We start from the raw sequence: 25,516 nt of genomic DNA, 5'->3' as shown, positions 1-25,516 counted from the left end.
CAAACAACAAAAAAAAAAATTCTGACCATAGAAAGTTACTATGGTAACAAGGAAGATCAAAACACATACTCAAGAAGATAGCAAAGTCAAAGCTCCTACATCCAAATTCTCCAAGAAAAACATATATTTTTAATAGTTATTTTATTTTATTTTGGTCTTTATTAATTTTTTATTTACTTTTAGTTTACAAGATTCAGTTCCACAATTCCTTGAGGTTCAAATTTTCTCCCCTTCCCTATCCTTCCCACCATCCATGGCAGCATAAATCAAGTATAGGATATGCAAATACTTTCACATTAGACATTAGTGAGGTTATAAAGAAGGATTGCATCAGATGCAATGAACAATGGGAAAGAGGAAACAAAACCAAACAAGAAAAAGAAAAAGAGCAGGTAGTTTGCTTCAATCTGGATTCAAACTCTGTTCTTTCTAGTTCTTTCTCTGAATGTAGACATCTCTCTCCATCATGAATCTTTTGGAGTTGACTTATAACCCTGTATTTCTGAGAAGAGTCCAGTCTATCAAAGTTGGTCATCACACATATGTTGTGTCAGTAATTGTGTACAAATTTCTCTTGGTTCTGATCTACTCACTCAGCATCAGTTCGTATAAGCCTATAAACTTTTAAAAATTAATTTGTTTGTTTACTTTTAGTTTACAGGATTCAATTCCACAATTCCTTGAGTTTCACATTTTGTCCCCCTCCCTCCCCTTATCCCCATGGTGGCATATAGTCAAGTATAGGATCTGTAAATACTTTCACATTATACATTAGTCAGGTTATAAAGACGGATTGTATCAGATGAAATGAAAAATGGTAAAGAGGACATAAAACCAAACAAGAAAAGGAAAAAGATCAGGTAGTTTGCTTCAATCTGGATATAAACTAAGTTCTTTCTAGTTCTTTCTCTGTATGCACATATCTCTCTCCATCATGAGTCTTTTGGGATTGACTTATATCACTGCATTGCTGAGAAGAGTCCAGTCTATCAGAGTTGGTCATCACACATATGTTGTGTCTGTAATTGTGTACAAATTTCTCCTGGTTCTACTCTTCTCACTCAGCATCAGTTTGTATAAGCCTCTCCAGGTAAACATGAAGTCCATCTGCTCATCGTTTCTTATAGCACAATAGTATTCCATTACATTCATATACCACAACTTGTTCCCCAACTGATGGGCATCCCCTTAATTTCCAATTCTTTGCCATGACAAAAAGAGCTGCTATAAATATTTTTGTATGTATGGGTCTTCCTCCCACTTCTAAGATCTCTTTGGCATACAACCCTAGAAGTGGTATTGCTGAGTCAAAGGGTATAAAATTATTTATAACCCTTTGGGCATAGTTCCAGATTGCTCTCCAGAGTGGTTGAATAAGTTCAAAACTCCATCAGCAATGCATTAGTGTTCCAATTTTTCCATATCCTCTGAAAAATATAAATTGATTTTTAGGCCATGGAAGGAGTAAAAAATGATTTTAAAAATCAAGTAAGAGAGGTAGAGGAAAAATTGGGAAGAGAAATGAGAGTGATGCAAGAAAATGATGGGGAAAGAATCAACAACTTGGTAAAGGAGATACAAAAAATTTGCATAATAATAGTACCTTAAAAATAGACTATATCAGATAGGAAATTAGGTACAAAAAGACCCCAGTAAGTAGAAGAATGCATTGAAAAGCAATGATGGAAAAACAAACAAACAAACAAAAAACTCCTGAAAAAGTAGAATTAGCTAAATGGAAAAGGAGATACAAAAGGTCACTGAAGAAAATTATTCCTAAAAAATTAGAATTGTGCATGTGGAAGCTAATGGCTTTATGAGAGATCAAGAAGCAATAAAACAAAACTAAAAGAATGAAAAAATAGAAGATAATATGAAATACATTGTTGGAAAAATAACTGATCTGGAATCTAGATCCAGGAGAGATAATTTGAAAATTATTGAACTACCTGAAAGCTATGGTCAAAAAAAGAGCCTAGACATCATCTTTCAAGAAATTATCAAGGAAAACAGTCCCAATATTCTAGAACCAGAGGGTAAAATAGAAATTGAAAGAATTTATTGATCACCTCCTGCAAGAGATCCCAAAATGAAAACTTCCAGGAATATTATAGCCAAATTCCAGAGCTCCCAGGTCAAGGAGAAAATATTGCAAGCAGCCAGAAAGAATCAATTCAATTGTTGTGGAGCCACATACAGGATGAAACAAGATTTATCACCTTCTACATTAAAGAATTGAAGGGGGGTGGAGCCAAGATGGTGGAATAGAAACATGACTTCTGCACGGCTCCTGCTTCTACCTCCTCCAATACATGGAAAAAATGACTCTAAACAAACTTTAGAGCTACAGAACCCACAAAGTGACAGAGAGAATCTAACCTCCTGCATAAGAAATCCCAGCATGCTGGCAGGAAGGTGGCATTGCAGCCCTGTGCAAGCTGAGAACAGCCCCTCTTGAGCCTGAGGTTTTAGCCTCAGGGCAGCCCCACCAGCCATGGCTAGAGGGTCGTTGGGAGAGTGGATTACCAGCAGCTGTGGTGGTTTCCAGAATTATCAACCCATAAATGCCAAAGACAAAGTGAGAGGTCAGTGGACTTTGGGAACAAGAGGTCCAGGAGTGTGGTCTGGCCTCTGCCTCTGGAGGGAGAAGTGACTGAGGGCACAGCAAGCACAGCCGCATGACTGCTTCACAGCTCCTAGCCTGCAGATTGTAGGGGGACCAAGCAACCAGTCTGAGGGTCTAGCTTTAACCTGCTTGGATTTGGATCCCTGTCCTGAGTGGAGGTCCTGGGGTGCATGACCAGTGTGCCAGAACCAGTGGAGGCTTCCGAGAGGGCACCCAATTAATAGCTCTGGAAGCTGAGAAAGCCCAAGCAATTTAGGAAAAAGCCCTGCTCTCTGAACACAGAGTTCTACTGTGGCAAAAAGTTCAAGAGTCAAGTGGCTGAGTGGCAACATGGGGGAAGTGGGGCAAGCACAGCAGTCCAACTTTGGATTCCTATTTTGGGGACAAAAAGGATCAAGGCATGGAGCAGGAGGAAGACAATGAAGTCAGAACTCCTGTACCCAAAGCTTCCAAGAAAAATATGAATTGGTTACAGGCCATAGAGGAGCTTAAGAAAGATTTTGAAAACCAAATAAGAGAAGTGGAGGAAAAATTGGGAAATGAAATGAGAATGATGCAAGAAAAGCATGAAAAAGAGAGTCAACAACCTGAATGAAGAAAATAACACCTTAAAAATAGATTAACTCAAATGGCAAAAGAGGCTCAAAAACCAATGAGGAGAAGGATGCCTTAAAGAGTCAAATTTGCCAGATGGAAAAAGAATCTCAAAAGATCAGTGAAGAGAATAATTCCTTCAGAATTAGACTGGAGCAAATGGAAGCTAGTGACTTTATGAGAAAACAAGAAACAGATCCAAAAGAATGAAAAAATAGAAGGCAATGTGAAATATCTCATTGGAAAAACCACTGACCTGGAAAACAGATCCAGGAGAGATAATTTAAAAATTATTGGACTACCTGAAATCCATGATAAAAAAAGAACCTACAAATCATCCTTCAAGAAATTCTCAAGGAAAATTTCCCTGATGTCTTAGTAGAGGGCAAAGTAGAGTTTGAAAGAATCCACTGATCACCTCCTGAAAAAGATCCCCCCCCCCAAAAAAAAATCCTAGGAATATTATAGCCAGGTTCCAGAATTCCCAGATCAAGGAGAAAATATTACTAGCATCCAGGAAAGAACAATTTGAATACTTTGGAAACACAATCAGGATAACACAGGATCTGGCAGCTTCTACACTGAGCTGATCTAAGGGCTTGGAATATGATATTCTGGAGGGCAAAGGAGGTGGGATTAAAACCAAGAATCACCTACCCAGCAAAAGTGAGTATCATGATTCAGGGGAAAATATGGTCATTCAGTGGAATAGAGGACTTTCAAGCATTCATGATGAAAAAACCAGAGTTGAATAGAAAATTTGACATTTAGATACAAGAAGCAAGAGAAGTATGAGAAGGTAAACATGGAAAATAAATCACAAGGAACTTAACAAAGTTGAAATATTTACATTCCTACATGGAAAAACGATAATTGTAACTTATGAAACTTTTCTCAGTTGAAGGGAATAGTTGATGGAATAGATATGTGTATATATATATATATATACACACACATACACACATATATGTATATATGCACACACATATATGTATATATGTATACACACATACATATGTCTATATAGGAGGGTATATGGGCATATGAATACATATGTGAGTGTGTATATATATGTGTGTGTGTGTGTACAGGTATACATAGACAGAGGGCATAGGACCAATTGAATAGGACGGGGATGATACTTAAAAGGTGAATTTGAGTGGTGAGAGAGGAATATAATGAGAGGAGATGGGGAGAGACAGAATGGAGTAAATTATCTCATATAGAAGAGGCAAGGGAAAATGGTTACAATGGAGGGGAAGAACAGGAAGGCAAAAGGGAATGAGTCAACCTTACTCTTGTTGAATTTGGCTTAGGGAGGGAATGACATTCATACTAAATAGGGTATTCACCTTACAGGAGAGTAGGGGGGAAGGATGGTGGGATGATGGAGGGGAGAGCAGGTTGTGGGGAAGGGAAATTGGAAGCACACACTTTTGAAAAGGGACAAGGACAAAGTAGAGAATAGAAAAAGTGGGAGGATAGGATGGAGGAAAATATAGTCGGTCTTTCACAATATATCCAGTATGGAAAGGTTTTGCATAGCTACACATGTACAACCTATATAGAATTGCTTATCTTCCCAGTAAGGGTGGGTGACAAGGGAGGAAGGGAATGAATCTGGAATTCAAAGTTTTAAAATCAAATGTTTAATATATATATATATATACACACACACACATATATATATAATACACATAATAATAATAATTATTTTTTACATGCAACTAGGAAATAAAATATACAGGCATTGAAGTATAGAGATCCATCTTGTCCTATTTTAAAGTTGGAGGGGCAATAGGGGAAGATATAGGAGAGAGCAGATTGGGAGATGGCGTATTCAGTGGGATCACTGTTTTGGGGTGGTGGGTAAGGGAAAAATAGAGAAAATTTGTAACTCAAAATCTTGTGGAAATGAATGATGTAAACTAAAAATAAACATAAAATTTAATTCAAAAAAAGAAAAAAAGAAAAACTTTATGAAACCATGTTTCAAATCCTAAATAGAGAAATTCACATTAAAAGAAGTCTGAGGTCCACCTCACAGCCATAAAATTAACAAATATAGTAAGAGGAAAATGATAAATGTTGGAAGGGCTTCAGGAAAACAGGCAGACTGTGCATTGGTGATAGACCTGTGTGTTCATCTGGCCATTGTAAAAAGCAATTTGGAACAACGCTCCAAAAGTCACTAAACCATTCATATGCTTTGACTCAACTAAATCACTATGAGTGCAATACCCCAAAAAGATCAAAGAAGAGAAAAAGGACCTATATGTTTCAGGTTAACTCAAAATTGGAAACTAAGAGTGTGCCCATGATTAGGGAATGGCTAAACAAATTAGTCTATGAATGTAATGTATTATTATTATTGTGCCACAAATGACAAAATGGACAGTTTCAAAGGAAACTGAATATATCAATGAAATGATGCAGAGTGAACAGAATTAGGGAAATGATTTATACAATGACATTATGAAGAAAATTAATTTTTATGTATTTACCCATATGGAAAAAAATATTTATAGCATCTCTTTTTTGTGATGGCAAAGAATTGTAAGCCAAGGATGCCATCAATTAGGGGATGTCTAAACAAGTTGTGGTATATGTTTGTGATGTAATACTATTGTGCTGTAGAAATGATGAAGACGGTCATTTCAGAAGAACCTGGGAAAATTTATATGATCTAATGAAAGTTGAAGTGAGCAAAACCAAGAGAACAATGCACACAGCAATAGCAATATTGTAATGATCATCAATTCTGAAAGGCCCAGCAACCAATCAATACAATGTTCTAAGATAATTCCAAAGGATTCATGATGGAAAAATTCTATGCCAATCCAGATATATAACTGATGGACTCAGTGCAAATTAAATCCTATTTTTTCTCTTAAAAAAAGAATTGGAGGTTTTGGAATATGATATTCTGGAGGGCAAAGGAGCTAGGATTACAATCAAGAATCACCTATGCAGCAAAACTGAGCATAATCCTTCAGGGTGGAAATGGATATTCAGTGAAATTGAGGACTTTCAAGCATTCTTGATGAAGAGACTAGAGCTGAATAGAAAATTTGACTTTTATATACAAAGCTCAAGAGAAGCATAAAAAGGTAAACAGGAAAGAGAAGTTGTAAGGGACTTAATAAGGTTCAACTGTTTACATTCCTACATGGGAGGATGATACTTGTAACTCCTAAGAACTTTTTCATTATTCAGACAGTTAGGATAAGTATATATAGACAGAGGGTACAGGAATGAATTGAATCTGAAGGGATGATATCTAAAAAAAGAAATTAAAGTGTGAGAGAGGAATTCATTGGGAGAAAAGGAAAAAGGGAAACGTAGAATTGGCGAATTATCTCACATGAAAGAGTCAAGAAAAAAGCTTTTTCAGTGAAACAGAAGATGGGGGAGGTAAGAGGGAGTGAGTAAACCTTACTCTTGTTATAATTGGCTTAAATAATTGGCTTGTCATAATTTGCTTAAATTGGGTATAGAAATTTCTATCTTACTCTGTAGGAGGGAAGGGGACAAGAGAAGGGGAGGTGATAAAAGGAAGGGCAAATTAGAGAAGTGGGTAATCAAAAGCAAAACACTTTTGAGGAGGGACAGGTTGAAAGGAGAGAATAGAATAAACAGAGGAGGAAATAGGATGGAAGGAAATACAGTTGGACAGAGTAACTCTGAAAAAAATTTAAGAGTATGTATCTCTGATAAAGGCCTCATTTTTCAAACAATATAGAGAATTGAATCAAATCTATAAAAATAAGAGCCATTCCCCAACTGATAATCAAAAGACGTGAACAGTTTTCAGATGAAATGATCAGTTATCTATAGTCATGTGAAAAAAACGCTCTAACTCACTATTGATTGGAGAAATATAAGTGAAAACAATTCTAAGAAGAGGAAAATCACAAATTTTGGAGGGGAATGTGGGAAAAATGAGACATTAATGCCCTGTTGGTGGTATTGTGACATGGTTCAACCATGCTGTAGAGCAAATTGAAACTATGCCCAAAGAGCTATAAAACCTTGCATATCCTTTGACATAGCAATACCACTGCTAGGTATGGATGAAAAAAAAAACACAAAGGAAAAGAACTTATACCTATAAGGACAAAAAGTATTTACAGCAGTTATTTTAGTGGTGGCAAAGAATTGGAAATTGAGGGGATGCCCATCAATTGTGGCATGGCTGAACAAACTGTGGTATGTGATTGTGATGGAATATTATTGTGCTATAAGAAATGATAAGCAGGATGCTCTCAGAAAAACTTGAAAAGACACAAATTGATGCAAAGTGACATGTACTATGTACAAAGTAACAGAGATATTGTAAGATACTCATGACTTAGCTATTCTTAGTAATCCAATGATACAAGGATCTTTGAAGGATTTATGATGAAAACTGCTATCCACTCCCAGAGAAAGAACTGATGGCATCTGAATACAGATTAAAATATACCTTTTTTACTTTATTTTTCTTGAGGATTTTTTGTCTGTTTTCTTTCACAACATGACTAATATGGAACTATGTTTTGCGTGACTGCATATGTATAACCTATATTGAATTGCCTTCTCAACAATGGGTGTGGGAGGCCAAGGAAGGGAGAGAATTTGGAACTAAAAGTTTTAAAAACAAAAATTAAAAATTGTTTTTACATGCATTTGGGGAAAAATAAAATACTAAACAAGAAAAAAATCAGCAGCTGCCTGCCAAAATCCTGACTGGATTTAATGATATGGCTTAGGTCAAAATTTGGAAACTCTTTTAAAGGGGGGTGTTTTCCTTAGTGTGAGATGAACTGAGTTAGAATGGTGGAGGCCTTATCTTGCAGGAGAGGGAAAGCATACAAATGAAACATCATTCCCTAGACTAGTAGGAGAAACCATTGAAGCCACATAAAAATAATAACATTTTATAACATATAAATGCAAGCTGTATATAAAATAACAACATTTTATGTGGAACTAGTACACATGAGCATCCTTTTCACAAGTGTAATCTGGGAATTCTTCTCTCTACATTATGCAGTTAGTTTTTAAGGTTCTGTAAGACCATAAGCCTATGTCTTTCCATTTTCCCAACAACAATAACAAATCCTCAGGGTTTCTCTTACCTGTCTTTTCCAGTGGTTGAATCTTCTAATTTGGAATCTAAGACTGGCATTGTTGTCTGGAAAGCATTTTTGTGGGAAGAAAAGGTAGCTGGAATTTTCAGGTTCCATTTTTTCTCTTGCCCAAACAGTCCCACAAATTTTCCCTCTGAAGTCCATAACCCAGAGGTCCCATCTGAAGAGCCACTGATGATGAAGGAATCTGAGCCATAGGAGAAGTACTCCACACTCATGACTGTGCAGCTGTGGGCCTTCCAGCCACGAAGCATGAGGGGGTTACTGGATGAGTTCTAAAGAATTGAAAATGGAGGAAAGACACAAATAACTGGTAACAAGAGCTGCCGATAGGAGCAGAATAAGCACACAAAATAAGTAGGTTTCCAAAGTTTTCATTTTCTTTTGTTTGGTTGTGGTAGGAAAAGTCTAGACCTATGAATTCATTGATATCAAGGATCTACGATTTTGTTGGTATAGAAATTCTCTTGACTTGTGTAGATAAGTTAATTTGTCTGTAACTTATAGTCTCAGAGAATTATATTGGGTCTTGAGAGGTAACTCATAGTCGCATAGTAGCATTTATCAGAAGCAGTACTTGAACCCAGATTTTCTTGCCTCCAAGACCAACTCTTGATCCCTTGTACTATGTCACCTCTTGAAAATTTTGTTACACCTACAAAACTAGGTATCTGGGTGGTATAGTGGATAGAGCACTGCATCTGGAGTTAGGAAGACCTGAGTTCAACTCTGGTCTCAGATGTTTACTAGTGGTATGACCTTGGGCAAGTGCCTCAACCCTATTTAGTTTCCTTATCTATAAAATGAACTGGAGAAGGAAATGGAAAACCACTCCAGTATCTCTGCCAAGAAAGCCCCAAAATAGAGTAATGAAGAGTCAGATTGGACTGAAATGACTAAACTACAAAGAAAAAAAAGCTGGGCTTGTTGATCTGAAAAATCCCTAAATTCATTCTTATTAACATCATCAGGCAGTAGATGTGACAATAAAATGAGGTTACTGAAAAACAAAGCAACTAGTTTGCTGCCAGTTTAAAAATGTAAAACATGGTCAAATCCTTCATACCTAATAGCTTAAATGATCCTGGTACTTCCCATGAATTTCCAAATGCTGAAGGAATGATTAAAAGGGCAGAGACTATAAAAGTAGAATGACATTTCTTGACTATCTCATTCAAAATTAATTTCTTGAAGATGAGGATTGCTAAATACTAGAATGAAAATCTTAAAATGAAAAGAATATTACCTAAAACAATTGGTTCCCCTCTTTCAGGGATGGTAGAAATAGAGTCTAATGTTGCAAGCTTGGAGCCAGGAGAAACCAAACTCTTTAGCCTCCTTATAGGAAGACCAGTGTCAAATCAGTTCATTCATGTTCAATTATACCAATGACATTCAGTCCCTGATAATAAGGCTAATGAATGAAGCACACATTTCTCAATCTTATTTCGTTTAATAATAGATTCCTGTTTGATTCTAGGACCTATGGTTGGAATGGAATATTTGCTGGCATCGAAATGAAGAGAATGAAAAGAGGGAGCAAATTGCTTACTTAACAGTGGCTATCCCTTCTAGGGAGTATTTGTGGAAATGGATTTTTTTTCCCAGTGCCAAAAGTGCCCTAGATCCTTGAATCCCTTCTTTTAACACATGTGCTGGAGCTAGACCCCTCTGATGACACATATATCCTAGCTCTTTCTGATGGGCTCCTTAATAAAAGTCCATGTGGAACCTGGATAAACATTGTTTTCCTTTTTTCCATTGGGGATGGTGTTAGGGGAGGGTGAGAGGGAAGCTAACAATACTGTCTCTCTCCTCCTCCTCCCCAAAAGACTTGTGATAGGTGTCCATAGGACCCAAACTTTAAGTGATTTTCCTTAGAATTCCTGGGTGGAGAACATAACTATCCAGACTCTAAGAAGAGCCTGATCCTCCTGTATAAGGCTAAGATCCTCCAAGAATGAAACTAGCCTGACACTTTGGTGGGAGAGTCTATTGTAGGACATTGGGCTTACACAAACTGGTTTAGTTCTTTTATTTTTAATTAAACTTTATTTTATTTTTAAATGAAGCTCGGCTTTCTCTCTCTTTCATGCTTCTTTTCCCACAATTGAGAAAGTAATGTTACAAACATGTAGTCAAGACAAACAAATTCCTGTATTTACTATATACAGAAAAATTCATCTGAATTAGCACTCTGAGTCCATTATACCTTTATCAGGAGATGAGTGTCATGTTTCATCATGAGTTCTCTGTAATTGTCATTGACCATTATGTTGATCAAAGCTATAGGTTTGGTTCTGGTTGGAACCTGGCTCCTCCCTCACTTCCCCAGGGAATTCTGGGGGAAATTTCTTAAACAAAGTTAATGACTCATGTCTATGGTCTTCTGAAAAGGGATTAATAGGATCTCTTCTAGAAAGTTACTCACTGTACAAAGTAGATAGGGATAGAATATATAATCATTTCCTCTTTCACAAGTGACGTTTTTAAAACTTAAAAAAACCCTCATAAATATACATTGACAAATATTTAAAACATGATACATTAATCCACAACTACCATTATACTGTTTGAGGAGTAAAACACGAAAACTAAGATTAGCTTAAAACATAAAATTCTTCCTGGGACTTTGTCTGAGCAAGTCATTCAAGGTCTATATTGTCTGGCATGGCCGGGGATGGCTTCTTAGTAATGGTTATCATCTCCAAGAAGTTATTGCGTATGTCATCTCCTCTTGGGCAACCAGCACCCAGATCAAGGAGCTCCCATTCTCTTGAACACATAAGATCACTGACAAAACTAGAAATACCTATCTCAGGATCACTGTTCAAATTCAGACAGACAACAACATCACATTGTAAAGAAAAAAATCCCAGCTTTGAAAGACTTAAGAACTCTGATTAATGATCAAGCTTTATAACAGGGGAATGATGATGGAGCATGCTGCTTACTACCAGACAGAGGGTTGATGGACTCAAGGTACAGAACAGAATATATCATCAGACATGGTTAATGTGTGGATTTATTTTGCTTGACAATGCTTATTTACTACAAACATATTTTTCTTTTATTTATTTTTTGAGGGGGGATAGTACTAGGAGAGTAGGGGAGATAACAATAGTGTTGATCCCATACCCCAAAAGAAAAGAAACAAAAGAGTTTCACCAAGGCATTTTTAAAAATTCACAGAAGAGAACAGAAGTTCTGAAAGAAACATAGACAATCAGGATAGTTTTGAAAGTAACATGTGAAATTTAATATGTACTTAAGAGAAGAAGGTTGTGAAGGAAAGATGTAGACAATATGTTTGAAAATAACATGTTAAATTTATTACACAGTTTAAAAAAGCAATCTTTACATAACAGAGATTTGTGGTTTTAATTTAATTGTTTTTCTATTTTATTTTGTATATTGAAATGTTCTATTTTTTGTTTGTGTTTGTGAAGCTTAGAAAGTTTTAAGAAAATTTTCTGTTCAGTCACTTATGTTCAGTGAAAGAAACTTGAAGAAGAACCAGTCAGAAACTTGAGGCCCAGTCTTAGAATTACCTCCTCTTCCTTCTCAGATAAAAGCCCCAAGTTTCCCAGATGGAAAAAAAGAGAAGTAGTAGAAGTTGCTTTCTAATTTCTTGCATTATCTCATGAAAAACTTACCACAGAAGGAGGGGTTGTTGCATAGTTTGAAATATCCCACATCTGGATAAAGCCACTAGTGTCTCCAGTGATCAGGAGGTGGTTATCCTTGTTGGATGACAGCCCAGTTACAGAAATATCCTCTTTTAAGGGGGCATAAAATCTGCCTGTGTGGAATGGAAAAGACATACATCATTCTATCCAGAAAACCTCATTATATTCTAGGTAAAGCTATTCTTATAATGCTATATACACAGTCCTTAGATCAGCTTTAAAAGGTTATTACCTGGGAAAGGTACATTGCCAGATGCCTTGTATCATACCCTGAATTATTCAAAAATCATCATTTGACTCACTAAGGCTACAGAATGGGGAGACTTTTATAATTTTAATTCCTCAGCTACTATTTCAACTCTTGGATGAACTATAATTGTCCTTGCTTAATGATTGATTGAACAATGACCAGTACCCTTTTCTTGGCATCACATTTTGCATTCTTTCCCTTTTTGTTTTCTGAGTTTGTCTTGTGTTTCCATTAAAATTTCCTGCCTTATCACCCCTCCTCCCTTTCAGGGTCTTACAAATACTAATTTCAGAAAGAGGAAAAAGGAACTTGGAATATGTTGTTAAGTCAACACTGCTGACTTGGTGACATACATTAAGCATTATTCAACTTTTTAGTTTACTCTGTTCTTGAGATCTTAACAGATTATAGAATAACCAAATGCATGAGACTTTCCTTCCCCTCTAATACTCTTCTCTCATTAGGAGATCACCTATCTGGTGGAATAGATCCCAGGAAACTCTTGCCTAGGTCATTGAATGGGGGACTCCACAAAGCAGTTGTCTCATCATTGCTGAGGACATAGTTGAGATATAGAGCATCCTATTACCTGGCAAGATCACTGAGTTCAAGAAAGGTGATTCATGAACTCTGCCTCAAGATCAATGTTTAGCAAACTCACACCTCTTTTTCTCCTAGTGAGATAAACTCTTGGCTGCCTAAGAATAAGACACCATTCTTCCACTTCTGATATTCTCATTCCCATTTACCTCAACATTACCCTGGCTATGTTCTACTCTGGTCCTGCATGCCCTTTCCACTGTGCCCTATGGTATTCCTGTTTCATAGTTAACAAATACCACTTTTTCTCAGGGTCCTTCTTTTTTTTTAGCTTCCATAGAAGTCTAACTCATCCTGAAGTTGACTTTGGGGTGCTTCTTCAGGGAGAAGAAATTTATAGGGACAGGAAGGTTTGAGCTCCCTTCTTCATACCTGAACTGGGAAACTTGTACGGCCATGGACAAGTCACTTACCCTTTCTGGGTCTCAGTTCCTAATTTATAAAATGAGTCAGTGTAGTTAACCTCAAAGGCTCTTTTCAGCTCTGAGTCTATAATCATATGCACCCATGGAAGATAAAGTACATTGCCCTGATTTCCAGTTGAGGTGGGGCTAGAACTGTCAGATAGATGGGGCCTGAAAGTCTGTCATCTCTATCTATAGCATGGGCTCAGAATTTTCTGGCCTATTCATCTGCCTTCCCCATTTATCTTGCTGCTGAGCTTGCCTCCTCTTCTGGTCTTCCTTGTAGTCACTGAGTTATAAAACACGTTCATTAAATCTTCCAGGTTACCTGGAGAGAGATAGTCTGAAAACCTATCCTGAAACTCATCATTTAATCCCTCATTGAAGATTTCTATTGACACTGCCTCCTTCCAGCCCCAAGTAATTTTATTTGGAATTTATATATATATATATATTATTATTATTAGTGATCTCTTTCCATTCCAGATACTAATATCATTAAAACAGCATCTTCGTTGCTGGGAGAGTCCCTCCCCCCACCCCCTTTAAAAAATTTCTCTGGAATTGTCTCAAAACATTGATTTTAACTGTTTTAGGCCACAAGAAAGGGCTTCTGTCCTCCATCAAAGGCATTAAGAGAATTCCTTCAAAGAGAATTAGAAAGAGCTCAGAAGGTGCTGTCAAAGATGCAACTATTACTGATCTTGTAACACTGAGTCATCACTAACTGCCCGGTACTTTGGCATATCCTGTGCACAAAATCTGAATCAATGCATTAGACTTTTCCCAGGGGCACAGACTTCATAAGGGAAAATGAATTCATTCATACAAGGAAAGCCAGATGATCAGTGTCTACAAAGTTGCTTTGTTCTGCCATAATGAAATATGAACTGTTCATTCAGTAATCATCAACAAATATTTATTATTTATATAATATATTGTTATATGTATACATATATAATGTTATATAAATATGACAACCTACTATAAATTAAGCATGCACTATGTGCTGGGGAAGATTAAAATTTTAGCTAAAACTGGTCCTTGTTTTCATTAGCATGTGATACAAATACAGATAAATATAATATATCATATTACATGATAAGTACATTAGAAAGTTACAAAAATGCTACGTAAGGTCCTATGGCAAAGGCCATTATTGACCTGGGTTATCAGATGTCATTTTAATTGAGATTTAAAGGATGGGTTTTAAAGGAAGTCTTTGGGCAAAGATGGAGCAAAGTCATAAAAATGTGAGATCATAGTATCTGTTCAGGGAACAGACTAGTCTAGCTTGACTGGTTTGTAAGGTACCAAAATGGGGACAATATGAAAGAAAGATGGAAAGATATGGTGATGTCAAATTGTTGAAGCCCTTTCTTGAATGTCAAAAGTCTAGACTTTATTCAGGATTTTCAAGCAGAAGAGTGACATGACCAGATCTTGCATTAGAAAGTTTATTTTGATAACACAATGAAGACTGGATTAGAGGACACAAAGAACAGAGGCAGGAAGATATGTTTGGAGGCCACTGCAATAGTACTGGAGATGGTAATGAGAACCTGTACAAAGTTCTCAATGTTTTTTAAAACACATGTTTTTTTTTTTTTAGAAATGGAGGAATGAAACTCAGAAAAGAGTTCAGGGATGATGATACAGAGTTGGGAGTGGTCTATATAAAGCCATGGAAGTGAATGAGATTTCCAAAGAAGAGTATGTAGTGAGAAGAGAAAAGAGGGGTGGCAACAATATTTAGGACTTATAGACATAAAGGCAACAGAAAAAATGAGGGAGAGATGTAGGAAAAGAGCCAAGAGATGAAATTGTTGTGAAAGCCCAGATGTTGAAAAGTTACAGTAATAGGGAGTGGTTAACACAGCCAAATGCTTCAGAGATAAAAGGAAAGATGAGAACTGGAGAAAAGCCATTCATTAGATTTGGTGAATAGAAGGTTGCACTAGTGGCCTTTAAGAGAGGGATTGTTAGAGTGGAAACAAGATGGTGCTACATGAGGGCAGGGACTGGTTTTGTCCTCTTTTTGTAACTCCAGTGCTTAGTATAGTGCCTGACCCATAGGAGGCACTTAATGAATGTGTACTGATTGATTGATTGGCCTACAGGTTTGAAGAGATGGCAGGTAGTGAGGAAATATAGGCAATGGGCAAAGATTAATGTTTAGATGAGTTTAACCATGAGGAGAGAGATGGAGACATAGAAGAGTGAAGATACAAGGGCCAAAAAAGACCTTTATAGCATTGATTAAAGTGGAGTATGTGTGTATACAGGTGAGAATGAGCTAATGGAGAAGGAATAATAGAAGTTGTATGAGAAGATGGTGGATAAATTCTATGGTAAGGTCTTGGATGAGCGATTAGTATCAATGGGAAATTAGGGATATATATATATATGCATATATATATATATATATATATAATCAGTAGGAAGGAGGAGAGGTTTGGGGGAATAATTCTGATAAATTTGAGTTGAGTTGAGGTAGCACATATTGGATGGCCCCAGTCTTCTCAATTAAAAATCCAACAGTTAGGTTCTCTGTGTTAGGCATGGAGTTGGGAAGGGGAGAAAAAAGAAAATATTTTGAACAGATGCTGTGGGGAATGAAAAGGTCAATGAAAAGGGTGGAAGAGAAGGATTTCCAAGTAATTATGGGGCTCAGCTGAGGGTATATAACAAATTTTTAATCAGATTGAATTTGTTATTTCCTCCATCACTGCTCATGCTGCACGAGTGGAAAAATTGAATGGTGATGTTATCCAGGGATTATAATTCACAAGTCAAGATCTGTCAAAGATCAGATGGGCAAATAACTTATGACTTCAGGAAACAGAATAGCCAACCACAGGTTCAAGGCGCAGTGTGAAAGGCAAGTAAAACCAGAGTGGGGAAGAAGGAGTTGACTGAGAGAATGAGGATGGGTCAAGGGACTGGAAATCATGATAGGAGTAGAGAATGGATTTAATTTTTGTACAAGAGTGATAGGGGGCAGGCGTATGTGAGCTTATGATTAGAAAGAAGAATTTCAAAATTTTGAATTTTGGCGGTGGCAAAGTTCTGAAAAATGATGGACTCAGAGTTATGATCATGTCAGTGTATGACTGAAGAGTAAAAGGTTGTACTAGAGTAAAAGGTTGTACTATTAGTGGAGTGTGCTGGTCGTCCATCTGTTATTTGTTTTTCTTTCTACACAACTGACTCACTTCTTTGTCCAATCACACATTTCTGAATGATAGACCTTTTGCTACTTCTTCCACATAAGTCATCGCTGGAAATAGGCTGTACTATACCTGAACTATCATAAATCTTCAAGTGCCTTTTGAGTCACCTGTAACATTTATTTTTTTGCAGGTTGTGGTGTTCCAAGAGTCACAGCTCTATCACATCACTGGGAGAACATCTATGTTAAAAATGAGGCTTTTGGGGCAGCTAGTGGTGTAGAGAATAAAGCACTGGCCCTGGAGTCAGGAGGATCTGAGTTCAAATATGACCTCAGACACTTGATACTTACTAGTTGAGTGACCTTGGGCTAGTCACTCAACCCCAATTGTCCTGTCTTACCCCTCTAAAAAAGAAAATGAGTTTTTTTTTTATCACCAATGCCTTGAACATAATAGTTGCTTAATAAAGACTGGTTTGTGGAATCACCTTCAGTTTAACTAATTGATGGTCTTATTGAATAGGTACATTTAATTCTGACAGAACTTGCCCATCAGTAGCTAGTCATTTCCTACTCTTTTTTATCAAATGTTTTACTAACTTCTGGTTTACATCATTCATTTCCACAAGATTTTGAGTTACAAATTTTCTCCCCATTTTCCCCCTACCCACCACCCCAAAAATAGCAATCCTTCTGGATATCCCCTCCTCCAATCTGTCTCTCCCATATCTTCTCCCATACCCCCTCCGACTTTCCAGTAGGGCACGGTGGGTCTCTATTCTCCGTGCCTGTATATCTTATTTCCCATTTACATGTAAAATAATATTGATAATAGTATATATATATATGTATATATATTAAACATTTGATTTTAAAACTTTGAATTTTAGATTCATCCCCTTCCTCCCTTGTCACCCACCTTATTGGAAACATAAGCAATTCAATAAAAGTTATACATGTGTAGCTATGCAAAACATTTCCACAGTAGATATATTGTAAAAGACTGACTATATTTCCCTCCCTCCTATCCCACCTCCCACTTGTTCTATTCTCTACTTTGATCCTGTCCCTTTTCAAAAGGGGGTGCTTTCAACTTCCCTCCCCCCAGCCTGCCCTCCCTTCCATCATCCCCCCTCTCATCCCCTTCCCCCCTACTCTCCTGTAGGGTGAGAAACCGTATTTAGTGTGTATGTCATTTCCTCCCTAAGCCAAATTCAATGAGAATAAGTTTGACCCATTCCCTTTTAACTTACTGTTCTTCCCCTCCTTTGTAACCATTTTCCCTTACCTCTTCTATCTGAGATAGTTTACCCCAATCTGTCTCTCCCCACCTCCTCTCATTATATTCTTCACTCATCTCTTAATTTTACCTTTTAAGTATCATTCCTTCCCATTAAACTGGTCCTGTGCCCTCTGTCTATGTATACCTGTACACATATATACACACATATGTATTCATATGCCCATATACCCTCCTATATATACATATATATGTATATATATATATATTTCTATTCCCTTCAATTATTCTCATACTGAGAAAAGTTTCATCAGTTACAATTATCATTTTTCCATGTAGGAATGTAAATAGTTCAACTTCGATAAATTCCTTATGATTTCCTTTTCTTGTTTACCTTCTCATGCTTCTCTTGCTTCTTGTATCTGAATGTCAAATTTTCTATTCAACTCTGTTCTTTTCATCAAGAATGCTTGAAAGTCCTCTATTCCACTGAATGACCATATTTCCCCCTGAAACATGATACTCACTTTTGCTGGGTAGGTGATTCTTGGTTTTAATCCCACCTGCTTTGACTTCCAGAATATCATATTCCAAGCCCTTCAGTCCTTCAGTGTAGAAGCTGCCAGATCCTGTGTTATCCTGATTGTGCTTCCACAATATTCAAATTGCTTCTTCCTGGCTGCTTGTAATGTTTTCTCTTTGATCTGGGAACTCTGAAATCTAGCTATAATATTCTTAGGAGTTTTCTTTTTGGGATCTTTTTTAGGAGGTGATGGGTGTATTCTTTCAACCTCTATTTTGCCCTCTGGTTCTAAAACATCAGGGCAATGTTCCTTGAGAATTTCTTGAAGGATGATTTATAGGTTCTTTTTTTGATCATGGCTTTCAGGTAGTCCAATAATTTTTAAATTCTCTCTCCTGGATCTGTTTTCCAGGTCAGTGTTTTTTGCCATGAGATATTTCACATTGCCTTCTATTTTTTCATTTGTTTGGATCTATTTTATAGTATCTTCTCATATACCGTGTTTCTCCGATAATAAGACACTGTCTTAATAATTTTTTTGGAAAGAAAAACACCAGAGGGCTTATTTTCAGGGGAGGGCTTATGTTGTCCTGCCTCAGCTCTCCTCCGTGGCACTGCTCTCAATGGCGCCAGCAAGCAAATCACTGGGGAAGAACAGGATGACGCGCTCACTGCTGCAGCTCTGATTGGATGCAGCTCAGAGCGCGGCGTGTGTTTCACCTGGGGGGGGGGGGGCGTGCATACAGAGGGTACCATAATGTAGCGTGTAGCCCAGGGGATCACCTTCACTACAGTAGCAATCTCAATAGGGCTTATTTTTGGGGGAGGGCTTATTTTAGAGGAATCTTACACAGTAAGGGGAGGGCTTATTTTTGGGGGAGGGCTTATTATCGGGGAAACACGGTAGTCACTAGCTTCCATTTGCTCCAATCTAATTCTGAATGAATGATTCTCCTCATTGAGCTTTTGAGATTCTTTTTCCATCTGGCAAATTTGGCTTTTTAAGGCATTCTTCTCCTCATTGCCTTTTTGAGCCTCTTTTGCCATTTGATTTAGTGTATTTTTTAAGGTGTTATTTTCTTCATTCAGGTTGTTAACTCTCATTTCAAAATTTTCTTGCATCATTCTGATTTCTCTTCCCAATTTTTCCTCCACTTCTCTTATTTGCTTTTCTAAATATTTCTTAAGGCATGTTGCACGGCTGCTGGGGCCTCAGTGGCTTCTCCCTTCAGGGAATAAAGGCTGACCGCACTCCCAGCTACTGGATCCCAAAGTCCACAGTGCGCTGACCTCTCACTTTGTCCTTAGCATCTATGGGTTGATAATTCTGGAAACCACCACAGCTGCTAGTGATCTGAAGTCCCTCTAGCCAGCAGCTGGTCAGGCCCACCCTGGGGATAAAACCTCTGTTCCCATGGGGATGGGGGTGGCTCCCACAGTGCTGTGCTGCTGCTCCCTGCCGGCCTGCCGGGATATCCTCAGCAGGAGGTTAACTTCTCTGTGTCATTTCTGTAGCTCCAGAGTTTGTTCAGAGTTACTTTTTACATGAATTGGAGGTGGTGGGAGCTGGAGCCCAGTGCAAGCCCTGTTTCTACTCCTCCATCTTGACCTGATTGCCTAGTCATTTCCTATTACAATATAGTCAATCTCATTTTTTATTATGTTATTTGTCATAGAGCCTTCAACTCTGTTCTTGAAGAAATTCTCCCTGATATACTGATGTGAGTCCTGTCAGTAGTCTACAGGCTTTTGGCTTTTTTCATGTGTTATATTTTTCCAGCATATTTTTTCAATGTCATTGAATATTAAATCATCTGTTGGGGAATCTTGTCAGGTTCTTTCTAGGATTTATTCTCTTCTTGGTCTTTTGTATGTATTAAAAGGATTATGGTTTATTAGACATACAATTTTTGTTCAGTCATTTCAGTTATGTCTTCCATTTATTCAGTTCAGACTGTTCTTAATCCCATTTAGGGTTTTCTTAGGAAAGATATTGGAGGGGTTCACCATTTCCTTCTCAGCACATTTTATAGATGAGGAAACTGAGGCAAACAGGGTTAATTGACTTTTCCAGGGTTACACGGGTAATAAGTATCTGAGGCCACATTTGAACTCAGGAAGATGAATAAGGAAGAGTCTTCCTTATTCCAAGCCTAGTCTATATCCACTGTGCCATCTAGATATAGAGTTTAGTATATGTTCATAGTATCATAAATTTAGTTGGATTTTAGAGATCTAGTTAGTAGTTCTTAACATTAAAAAAATTTTTTTTTTGTTTTTTGGTATCATAGACCTCTTTGGCAGTCTGTTGCAGCCTGTGAATCCGTTTTTAACAAAATGTAATTTTTTTTAAAAAACTCATAGTTGAAGAAAATGCTAAATTTCAGTTAGAGGTTAGTGAAAATAAGAATACGGTTTTTTTTTCCTCATTCAGATTTATGGATCTCCTGAAATCTCCCCATAGATTCCTTGCCATGAACTCCATCAAGGTCAAGAACCCCTCATGAAGTCAGTGCAGTTTTCTGATTTTGTAGCTGAGGAAACTAATATCTGTAGAGATTTAGCATCACACCCAAAGTTACATAGGCAGGTAAGTGGCAGGGCTAAAATTTGAAACCAGATATTTTAAGACTCTAAATTCCCTCTTCATTCCTCTACACCATGTAGGTTTGGAATCAGAGGAAGATTTGAGTTCAAATCTGGCCTCAGACACTTCCTTAGACAAGTCACTTAACTTCTACCTTGGTTTCCTCAACCATAAAATGGGGATAATAACAACACCTACCTCACAGGGTTGTTGTGAGGATCAAATAAGATAATATTGGGAAAGTGCTGGGTACATAGTAGGTGCTTAATGATTGCTTATTCTTTTCCTTCCCCTCCACCTCAAAGAGAAAGTTATCCTCCACATCAAGAAAATGAATGCTAGCCTCCCATATGATATTTGCCATTTTACCAAAAGAATAAGGCTCTGGATTTTAGTGCATAGCCTGCAATTATCATCATGATATTCTCTTTGTTTATGCTCATCATGGTCATTGCAAGGTGAGATAACCAGTTCTGCTATGAAATGAGATTCCTTATTTTTTTGATATCTGATGAAACCAATCAACAATTCTTATGAGTCTATTATCAATCCCTTATTTGAATCTATAAGGAGAACTTGTAATTCATCCTTCAATTTAGCTGCATTTTCTCTTTTTTGGTCTGATTTCATTAATTGTGAGTTTTTAAATATTGATGTGATTTAGTTTTTATGATAATATGATGATTTATTGATTGTTACACAAAGATCTCAAGTTTAGAATACTAAAAATTAAGTTTTTTTTTTATAAATAAAACTATATCTTTGAGCATTCTTTTCCCTCTTTCCTATAATTGTATAATTTACACTGGGAAAGCCAAAGCAGGTTGCATAAAACTAAAAACAATTATTTTCTTTTTTCATTGGTTGTTAATACAAAGGAATTTATTATTTAGTGATCAGTCTATTGATAATGAGTCTTTCTGCTCTTAACTGGGTTGGTCCAATTCAGTATGCTGTCAGGACCATACTCAAGGTCTTTCTAGTATGCTTGATCCTGGGGTAGGTAAGTGGCACAGTAGACAGAGCACCAGACCTAGAATCAGAAAGATCCAAGTTTGAATCTGGCCTCAGACACTTACTAGCTATGTGAACCTGGGCAAGTCAATTAACTTCTGTTTGCCTCTGTTTCCTCATCTGTAAAATTTACTGGAGAAGGAAATGGCAAACTGCTCCAGTATCTTTGCTAAGAAACTCCAAAAGGGGTCATGAAGAGTTGGTCACGACTGAAAATGACTAAATAACAGCATTTTAAAGATCTCAAAGAAAAAGAGAGAAGTGATGCATAGGTACAAAAACATTTGTATGTGGTTGATCCTTACGAAATTTATACTTCATCATCAGAGTCTTCAAAAGTCTGGGGTCAGCTCCATGTCACAAATAGGCTCAGGAATAGAAATCATGGATAAACTGTTGGAAATAGCTACAAGTGGATTTAAAATAAATTGCAAGTAGACCTGGCTGTAATTATTATTTTTTACTTTGAAGGTTCATTCCATTGTATTATCAAGCAGAAAGAGATGATGTATACAAATGAAAAAGACTTAATTTTAGTCCATTTTGTAATGTTGTAACAACTGAGAGTGGATTATATTTAGTGGTTAAGAGCCTCAATTCAGAACTTATACCTACAAACTTTGAAGGCATTTCTCAACTGAAACGAATCCATAGAAGTTATCTATTATTAATGTCTGATCTCTTCAAGGTCATTATGTGTATGTTGATTGGGAAGAGGTTGGTGGTGGTGATGATGTCAACAAAGCAGTCAAGAGAAATAGGTCTTCAATATTATAGTTTCCAGTTGACACAGAAGCAAATCTAGGCTCACTCCTTCATAGAAGCAACCTCGGCCTATATCCCTTGAAATCCAAAAGGAACAAAACACTAACCAAAGCTCAAAGCAGAGAAAATCACCATTATTGGGCCAAAGTACTCCCAACATCTTTGCATAATAGGTAACACACTTTTAAAAACTTTTAAAGGGAGGAAGTAGGAACAATAGTTCCTACTTGATTGAGTACAGATTGAGCCCTGGGGAACTTTGTTTATTAATCAGGCATCCTGAGAATTTGCTTAACATGCTGGTTATAGGCCAATTTTTGCAGCAGCAAGGAGTTTCTAGGATGTAGGAAGGTTTTTTTTTCCTATTGTAAGCTTTGAGGTTAACCTGAACATGACCTCATCTATTCAACAAACATTGTGGGGATGGAGGTGTGTGTGTGTGTGTGTATACATGTATGCATATATAAATAATATATGTATATGTATATACACAGACACATACATACACGTGTGTGTGCATGTGTAAAGATGAATAAGAAGAGTCTTTGGTCTCAAGAAACATAGTCTGGTTGAGGACATAAGACAATAAAAATGCAAAAATGGGTAATGATATGTGATAGTCTCCCAAGAGAAATACAAAACATAATACTTGGAACATGAATGATTAATTCTGGCTAGGGGAGATGGTGAATCAAGGTGGCAAATCAGGAAAGATGGGATTCATAGAGAAGTTAACATTTGATCTAGGTATTAAAGCATTTCCAGCATTTGTACCTACGTGATTCAGTGGATAGAACACTGGGCTTGGAGTCAGGAAGACCTGTGTTCAAATCTAGTCTCAGATATTTACTAGCTATGTGACCCTGGGCAAGTTTCTTCACCTCTGTTTGCCTTAATCTATGGGAAAAGGAAATGACAAACCTCTCCAATATCTTTGCCAAGAAAACCTTGTGAACAATATTGGTATTCTAAGGTTCACAGGATCATGAAGAGTCATCTGTGACTGAAGAATTGAAAAATGACAACAACAAGCATTTTCACAGATATTTTAAGAAACATATTTTAGGTAAAGGAAGAAGTGTGAACAATGGAGTTGAAGTAGGAAATGATGGTATATGTTTAGGGAACAGTAAGAATTTGACTGGAATACAGAATAGGTAAAGGACAGTAATGGGCTATATAGACTCATAAAACTTAGTAACTAGTCAATTAAAAATATTAGTAGAATAATAGCATTTTAGAGATGGAAGCATCTTCCAGTCTCAATCACCAACTTTTATAGATGTAGAAACTGAGGTTCTGAATTATTAGGGAATGTGACATAGTTATTTTCTGACAACCCCGAGACTGGAACCCAAGTATCCTGATCAACTGTCCTTTCCACCATACTTTAGCCTCAGGGTCTTGGAGGTTATGAGATAGCCATAGCCTCTGTCTTACCACATTCTATTTTTTTCCCAAAGATGCTCCACCAGTGTAGGGTCCCTGTTTCAGCACTTATGAGAACAGCAGATTTCTTTAGAGAGTGATCTGTGCAACGATGCTGTAGGAACAGTAGCTTATTCACAGGACCCAGTGAACTAAAACAGATAAAAATTAGATCATAGAGGAAAGGCAAAAACAATAGGAATCTCTTAACTTTTAATAATTATTGTTTTGAAAATTTTCTTCAAGCAGATAAAGCTCACATATTCAAGAATTCCTTGTCAGATAGTCTCTCTATTCAAAGGAGTCAAGTGGTTTTAAACTTTAGCATAATCAGTATGGTTAGAAAAGAATACAATTTCTCCCAGTTGTATTCTATCAATTATAATTTGTGCTTATTTGGATAGGATGTGGGTTGAAGCTTACTTTTATGCTGTCTCTGAAAAAAGGACCTAGAAAATCAATTACAAGTATGGTTACAAAGAGAATATTTAACTAACTCAGGAGAAAAGATTTTTCAAGAATTTATATAAGGTGATAAATATGCCAATTACAAACCATTAATTCATCAAAGCAAATCTCCAAGTACTTGGCAATTGGAAGTTACCCATTTGCTCATTCCTTGGTGCCTTTGAGCATGCCCAGATCTCTTTCATCTTCAAAAAAACTCTTCATTTGACCCTATTATCCCTTAAAACTACAGCTCTATATCTCTTTGCCCTCTAACATTTAAACTCTGAAGAAAAAGCTGTGTATACTCTGCTTTCTTTGTCTTCCCTCTTACAATCTAGTTTCCTTCCCCACCACATTACTGAAATTGTTCTTTCCAAGTTGACCAATAATTTCTATATTACTAAATATAATGGACTTTTCCCTTTTTTCATCATTCTTGACCTCTGTGCATCTTTTGACAAAGTTGACCACCCCTACTTTCTGGATGCTTTTTTCCCCATGGGTTTTCACAATGCATTGCCACGGTTCTACCTTACACTCTTGTGATTGGCAAAGATGACAAAAAGAAAAAAATGTTGGAGGGGCTGTAGGAGAGATGGTACACAAAAACTTTTCGGGAGTGGTCTAACCATTCTGGAAAACAATTTGGCACTATACCCCCAAAAGTCACTAAATTGTACATACTCTTTGACACTTCAAGAAAATTACTAGTTTTCTATTCTAAATGAGGCAGCTAGGTGGTTCAGGGACAGAGCACTGGGTCTGGTGTCAAAAGATCTGAGCTCAAATTTGGCCTCAGACACTTACTAGTTGTTTGACCCTAGGTAAATCACTCAACCCTGTTTGCCTTATTTTCCTCATTTGTGAAATGAGGTGGAGAAGGAAATGGCAAACCACTCCAATATCTTTGCCAAGAAAATCCCCAAAGACATCACAAAGAGTAGGACATAACTGAATATGACTAAACAACAATAAAATTCTAAATGATGAGAGATGAGAGCGAGAGAGAGAGAGAGAGAGAGAGAGAGAGAGAGAGAGAGAG

At 37.0% G+C, this 25,516-nt stretch overlaps 1 protein-coding gene across 1 annotated transcript in view; it reads right to left on the bottom strand.

Annotated features, from left to right (window-relative positions):
- LOC138152794 (cilia- and flagella-associated protein 337-like) overlaps positions 1–25,516 on the bottom strand; it is a 113,366-nt gene that overhangs the window by 29,388 nt on the left and 58,462 nt on the right. The window contains exons 15-17 of the mRNA XM_069076868.1: positions 24,037–24,176; positions 12,009–12,154; positions 8,341–8,627 (exon numbers count right to left, since the gene is read on the bottom strand). Coding sequence (XP_068932969.1) covers positions 8,341–8,627; positions 12,009–12,154; positions 24,037–24,176 — 573 coding nt within the window. The remainder of the gene's footprint in view (positions 1–8,340; positions 8,628–12,008; positions 12,155–24,036; positions 24,177–25,516) is intronic.

This window comes from Petaurus breviceps, unplaced genomic scaffold (assembly GCF_028583685.1).
Source record: "Petaurus breviceps papuanus isolate PSGF00001 unplaced genomic scaffold, PetGlider_PUasm1.0 90925, whole genome shotgun sequence".
Lineage (NCBI taxonomy): Eukaryota > Metazoa > Chordata > Mammalia > Diprotodontia > Petauridae > Petaurus > Petaurus breviceps.
This window is presented reverse-complemented; position numbering and strand designations above follow the sequence as displayed.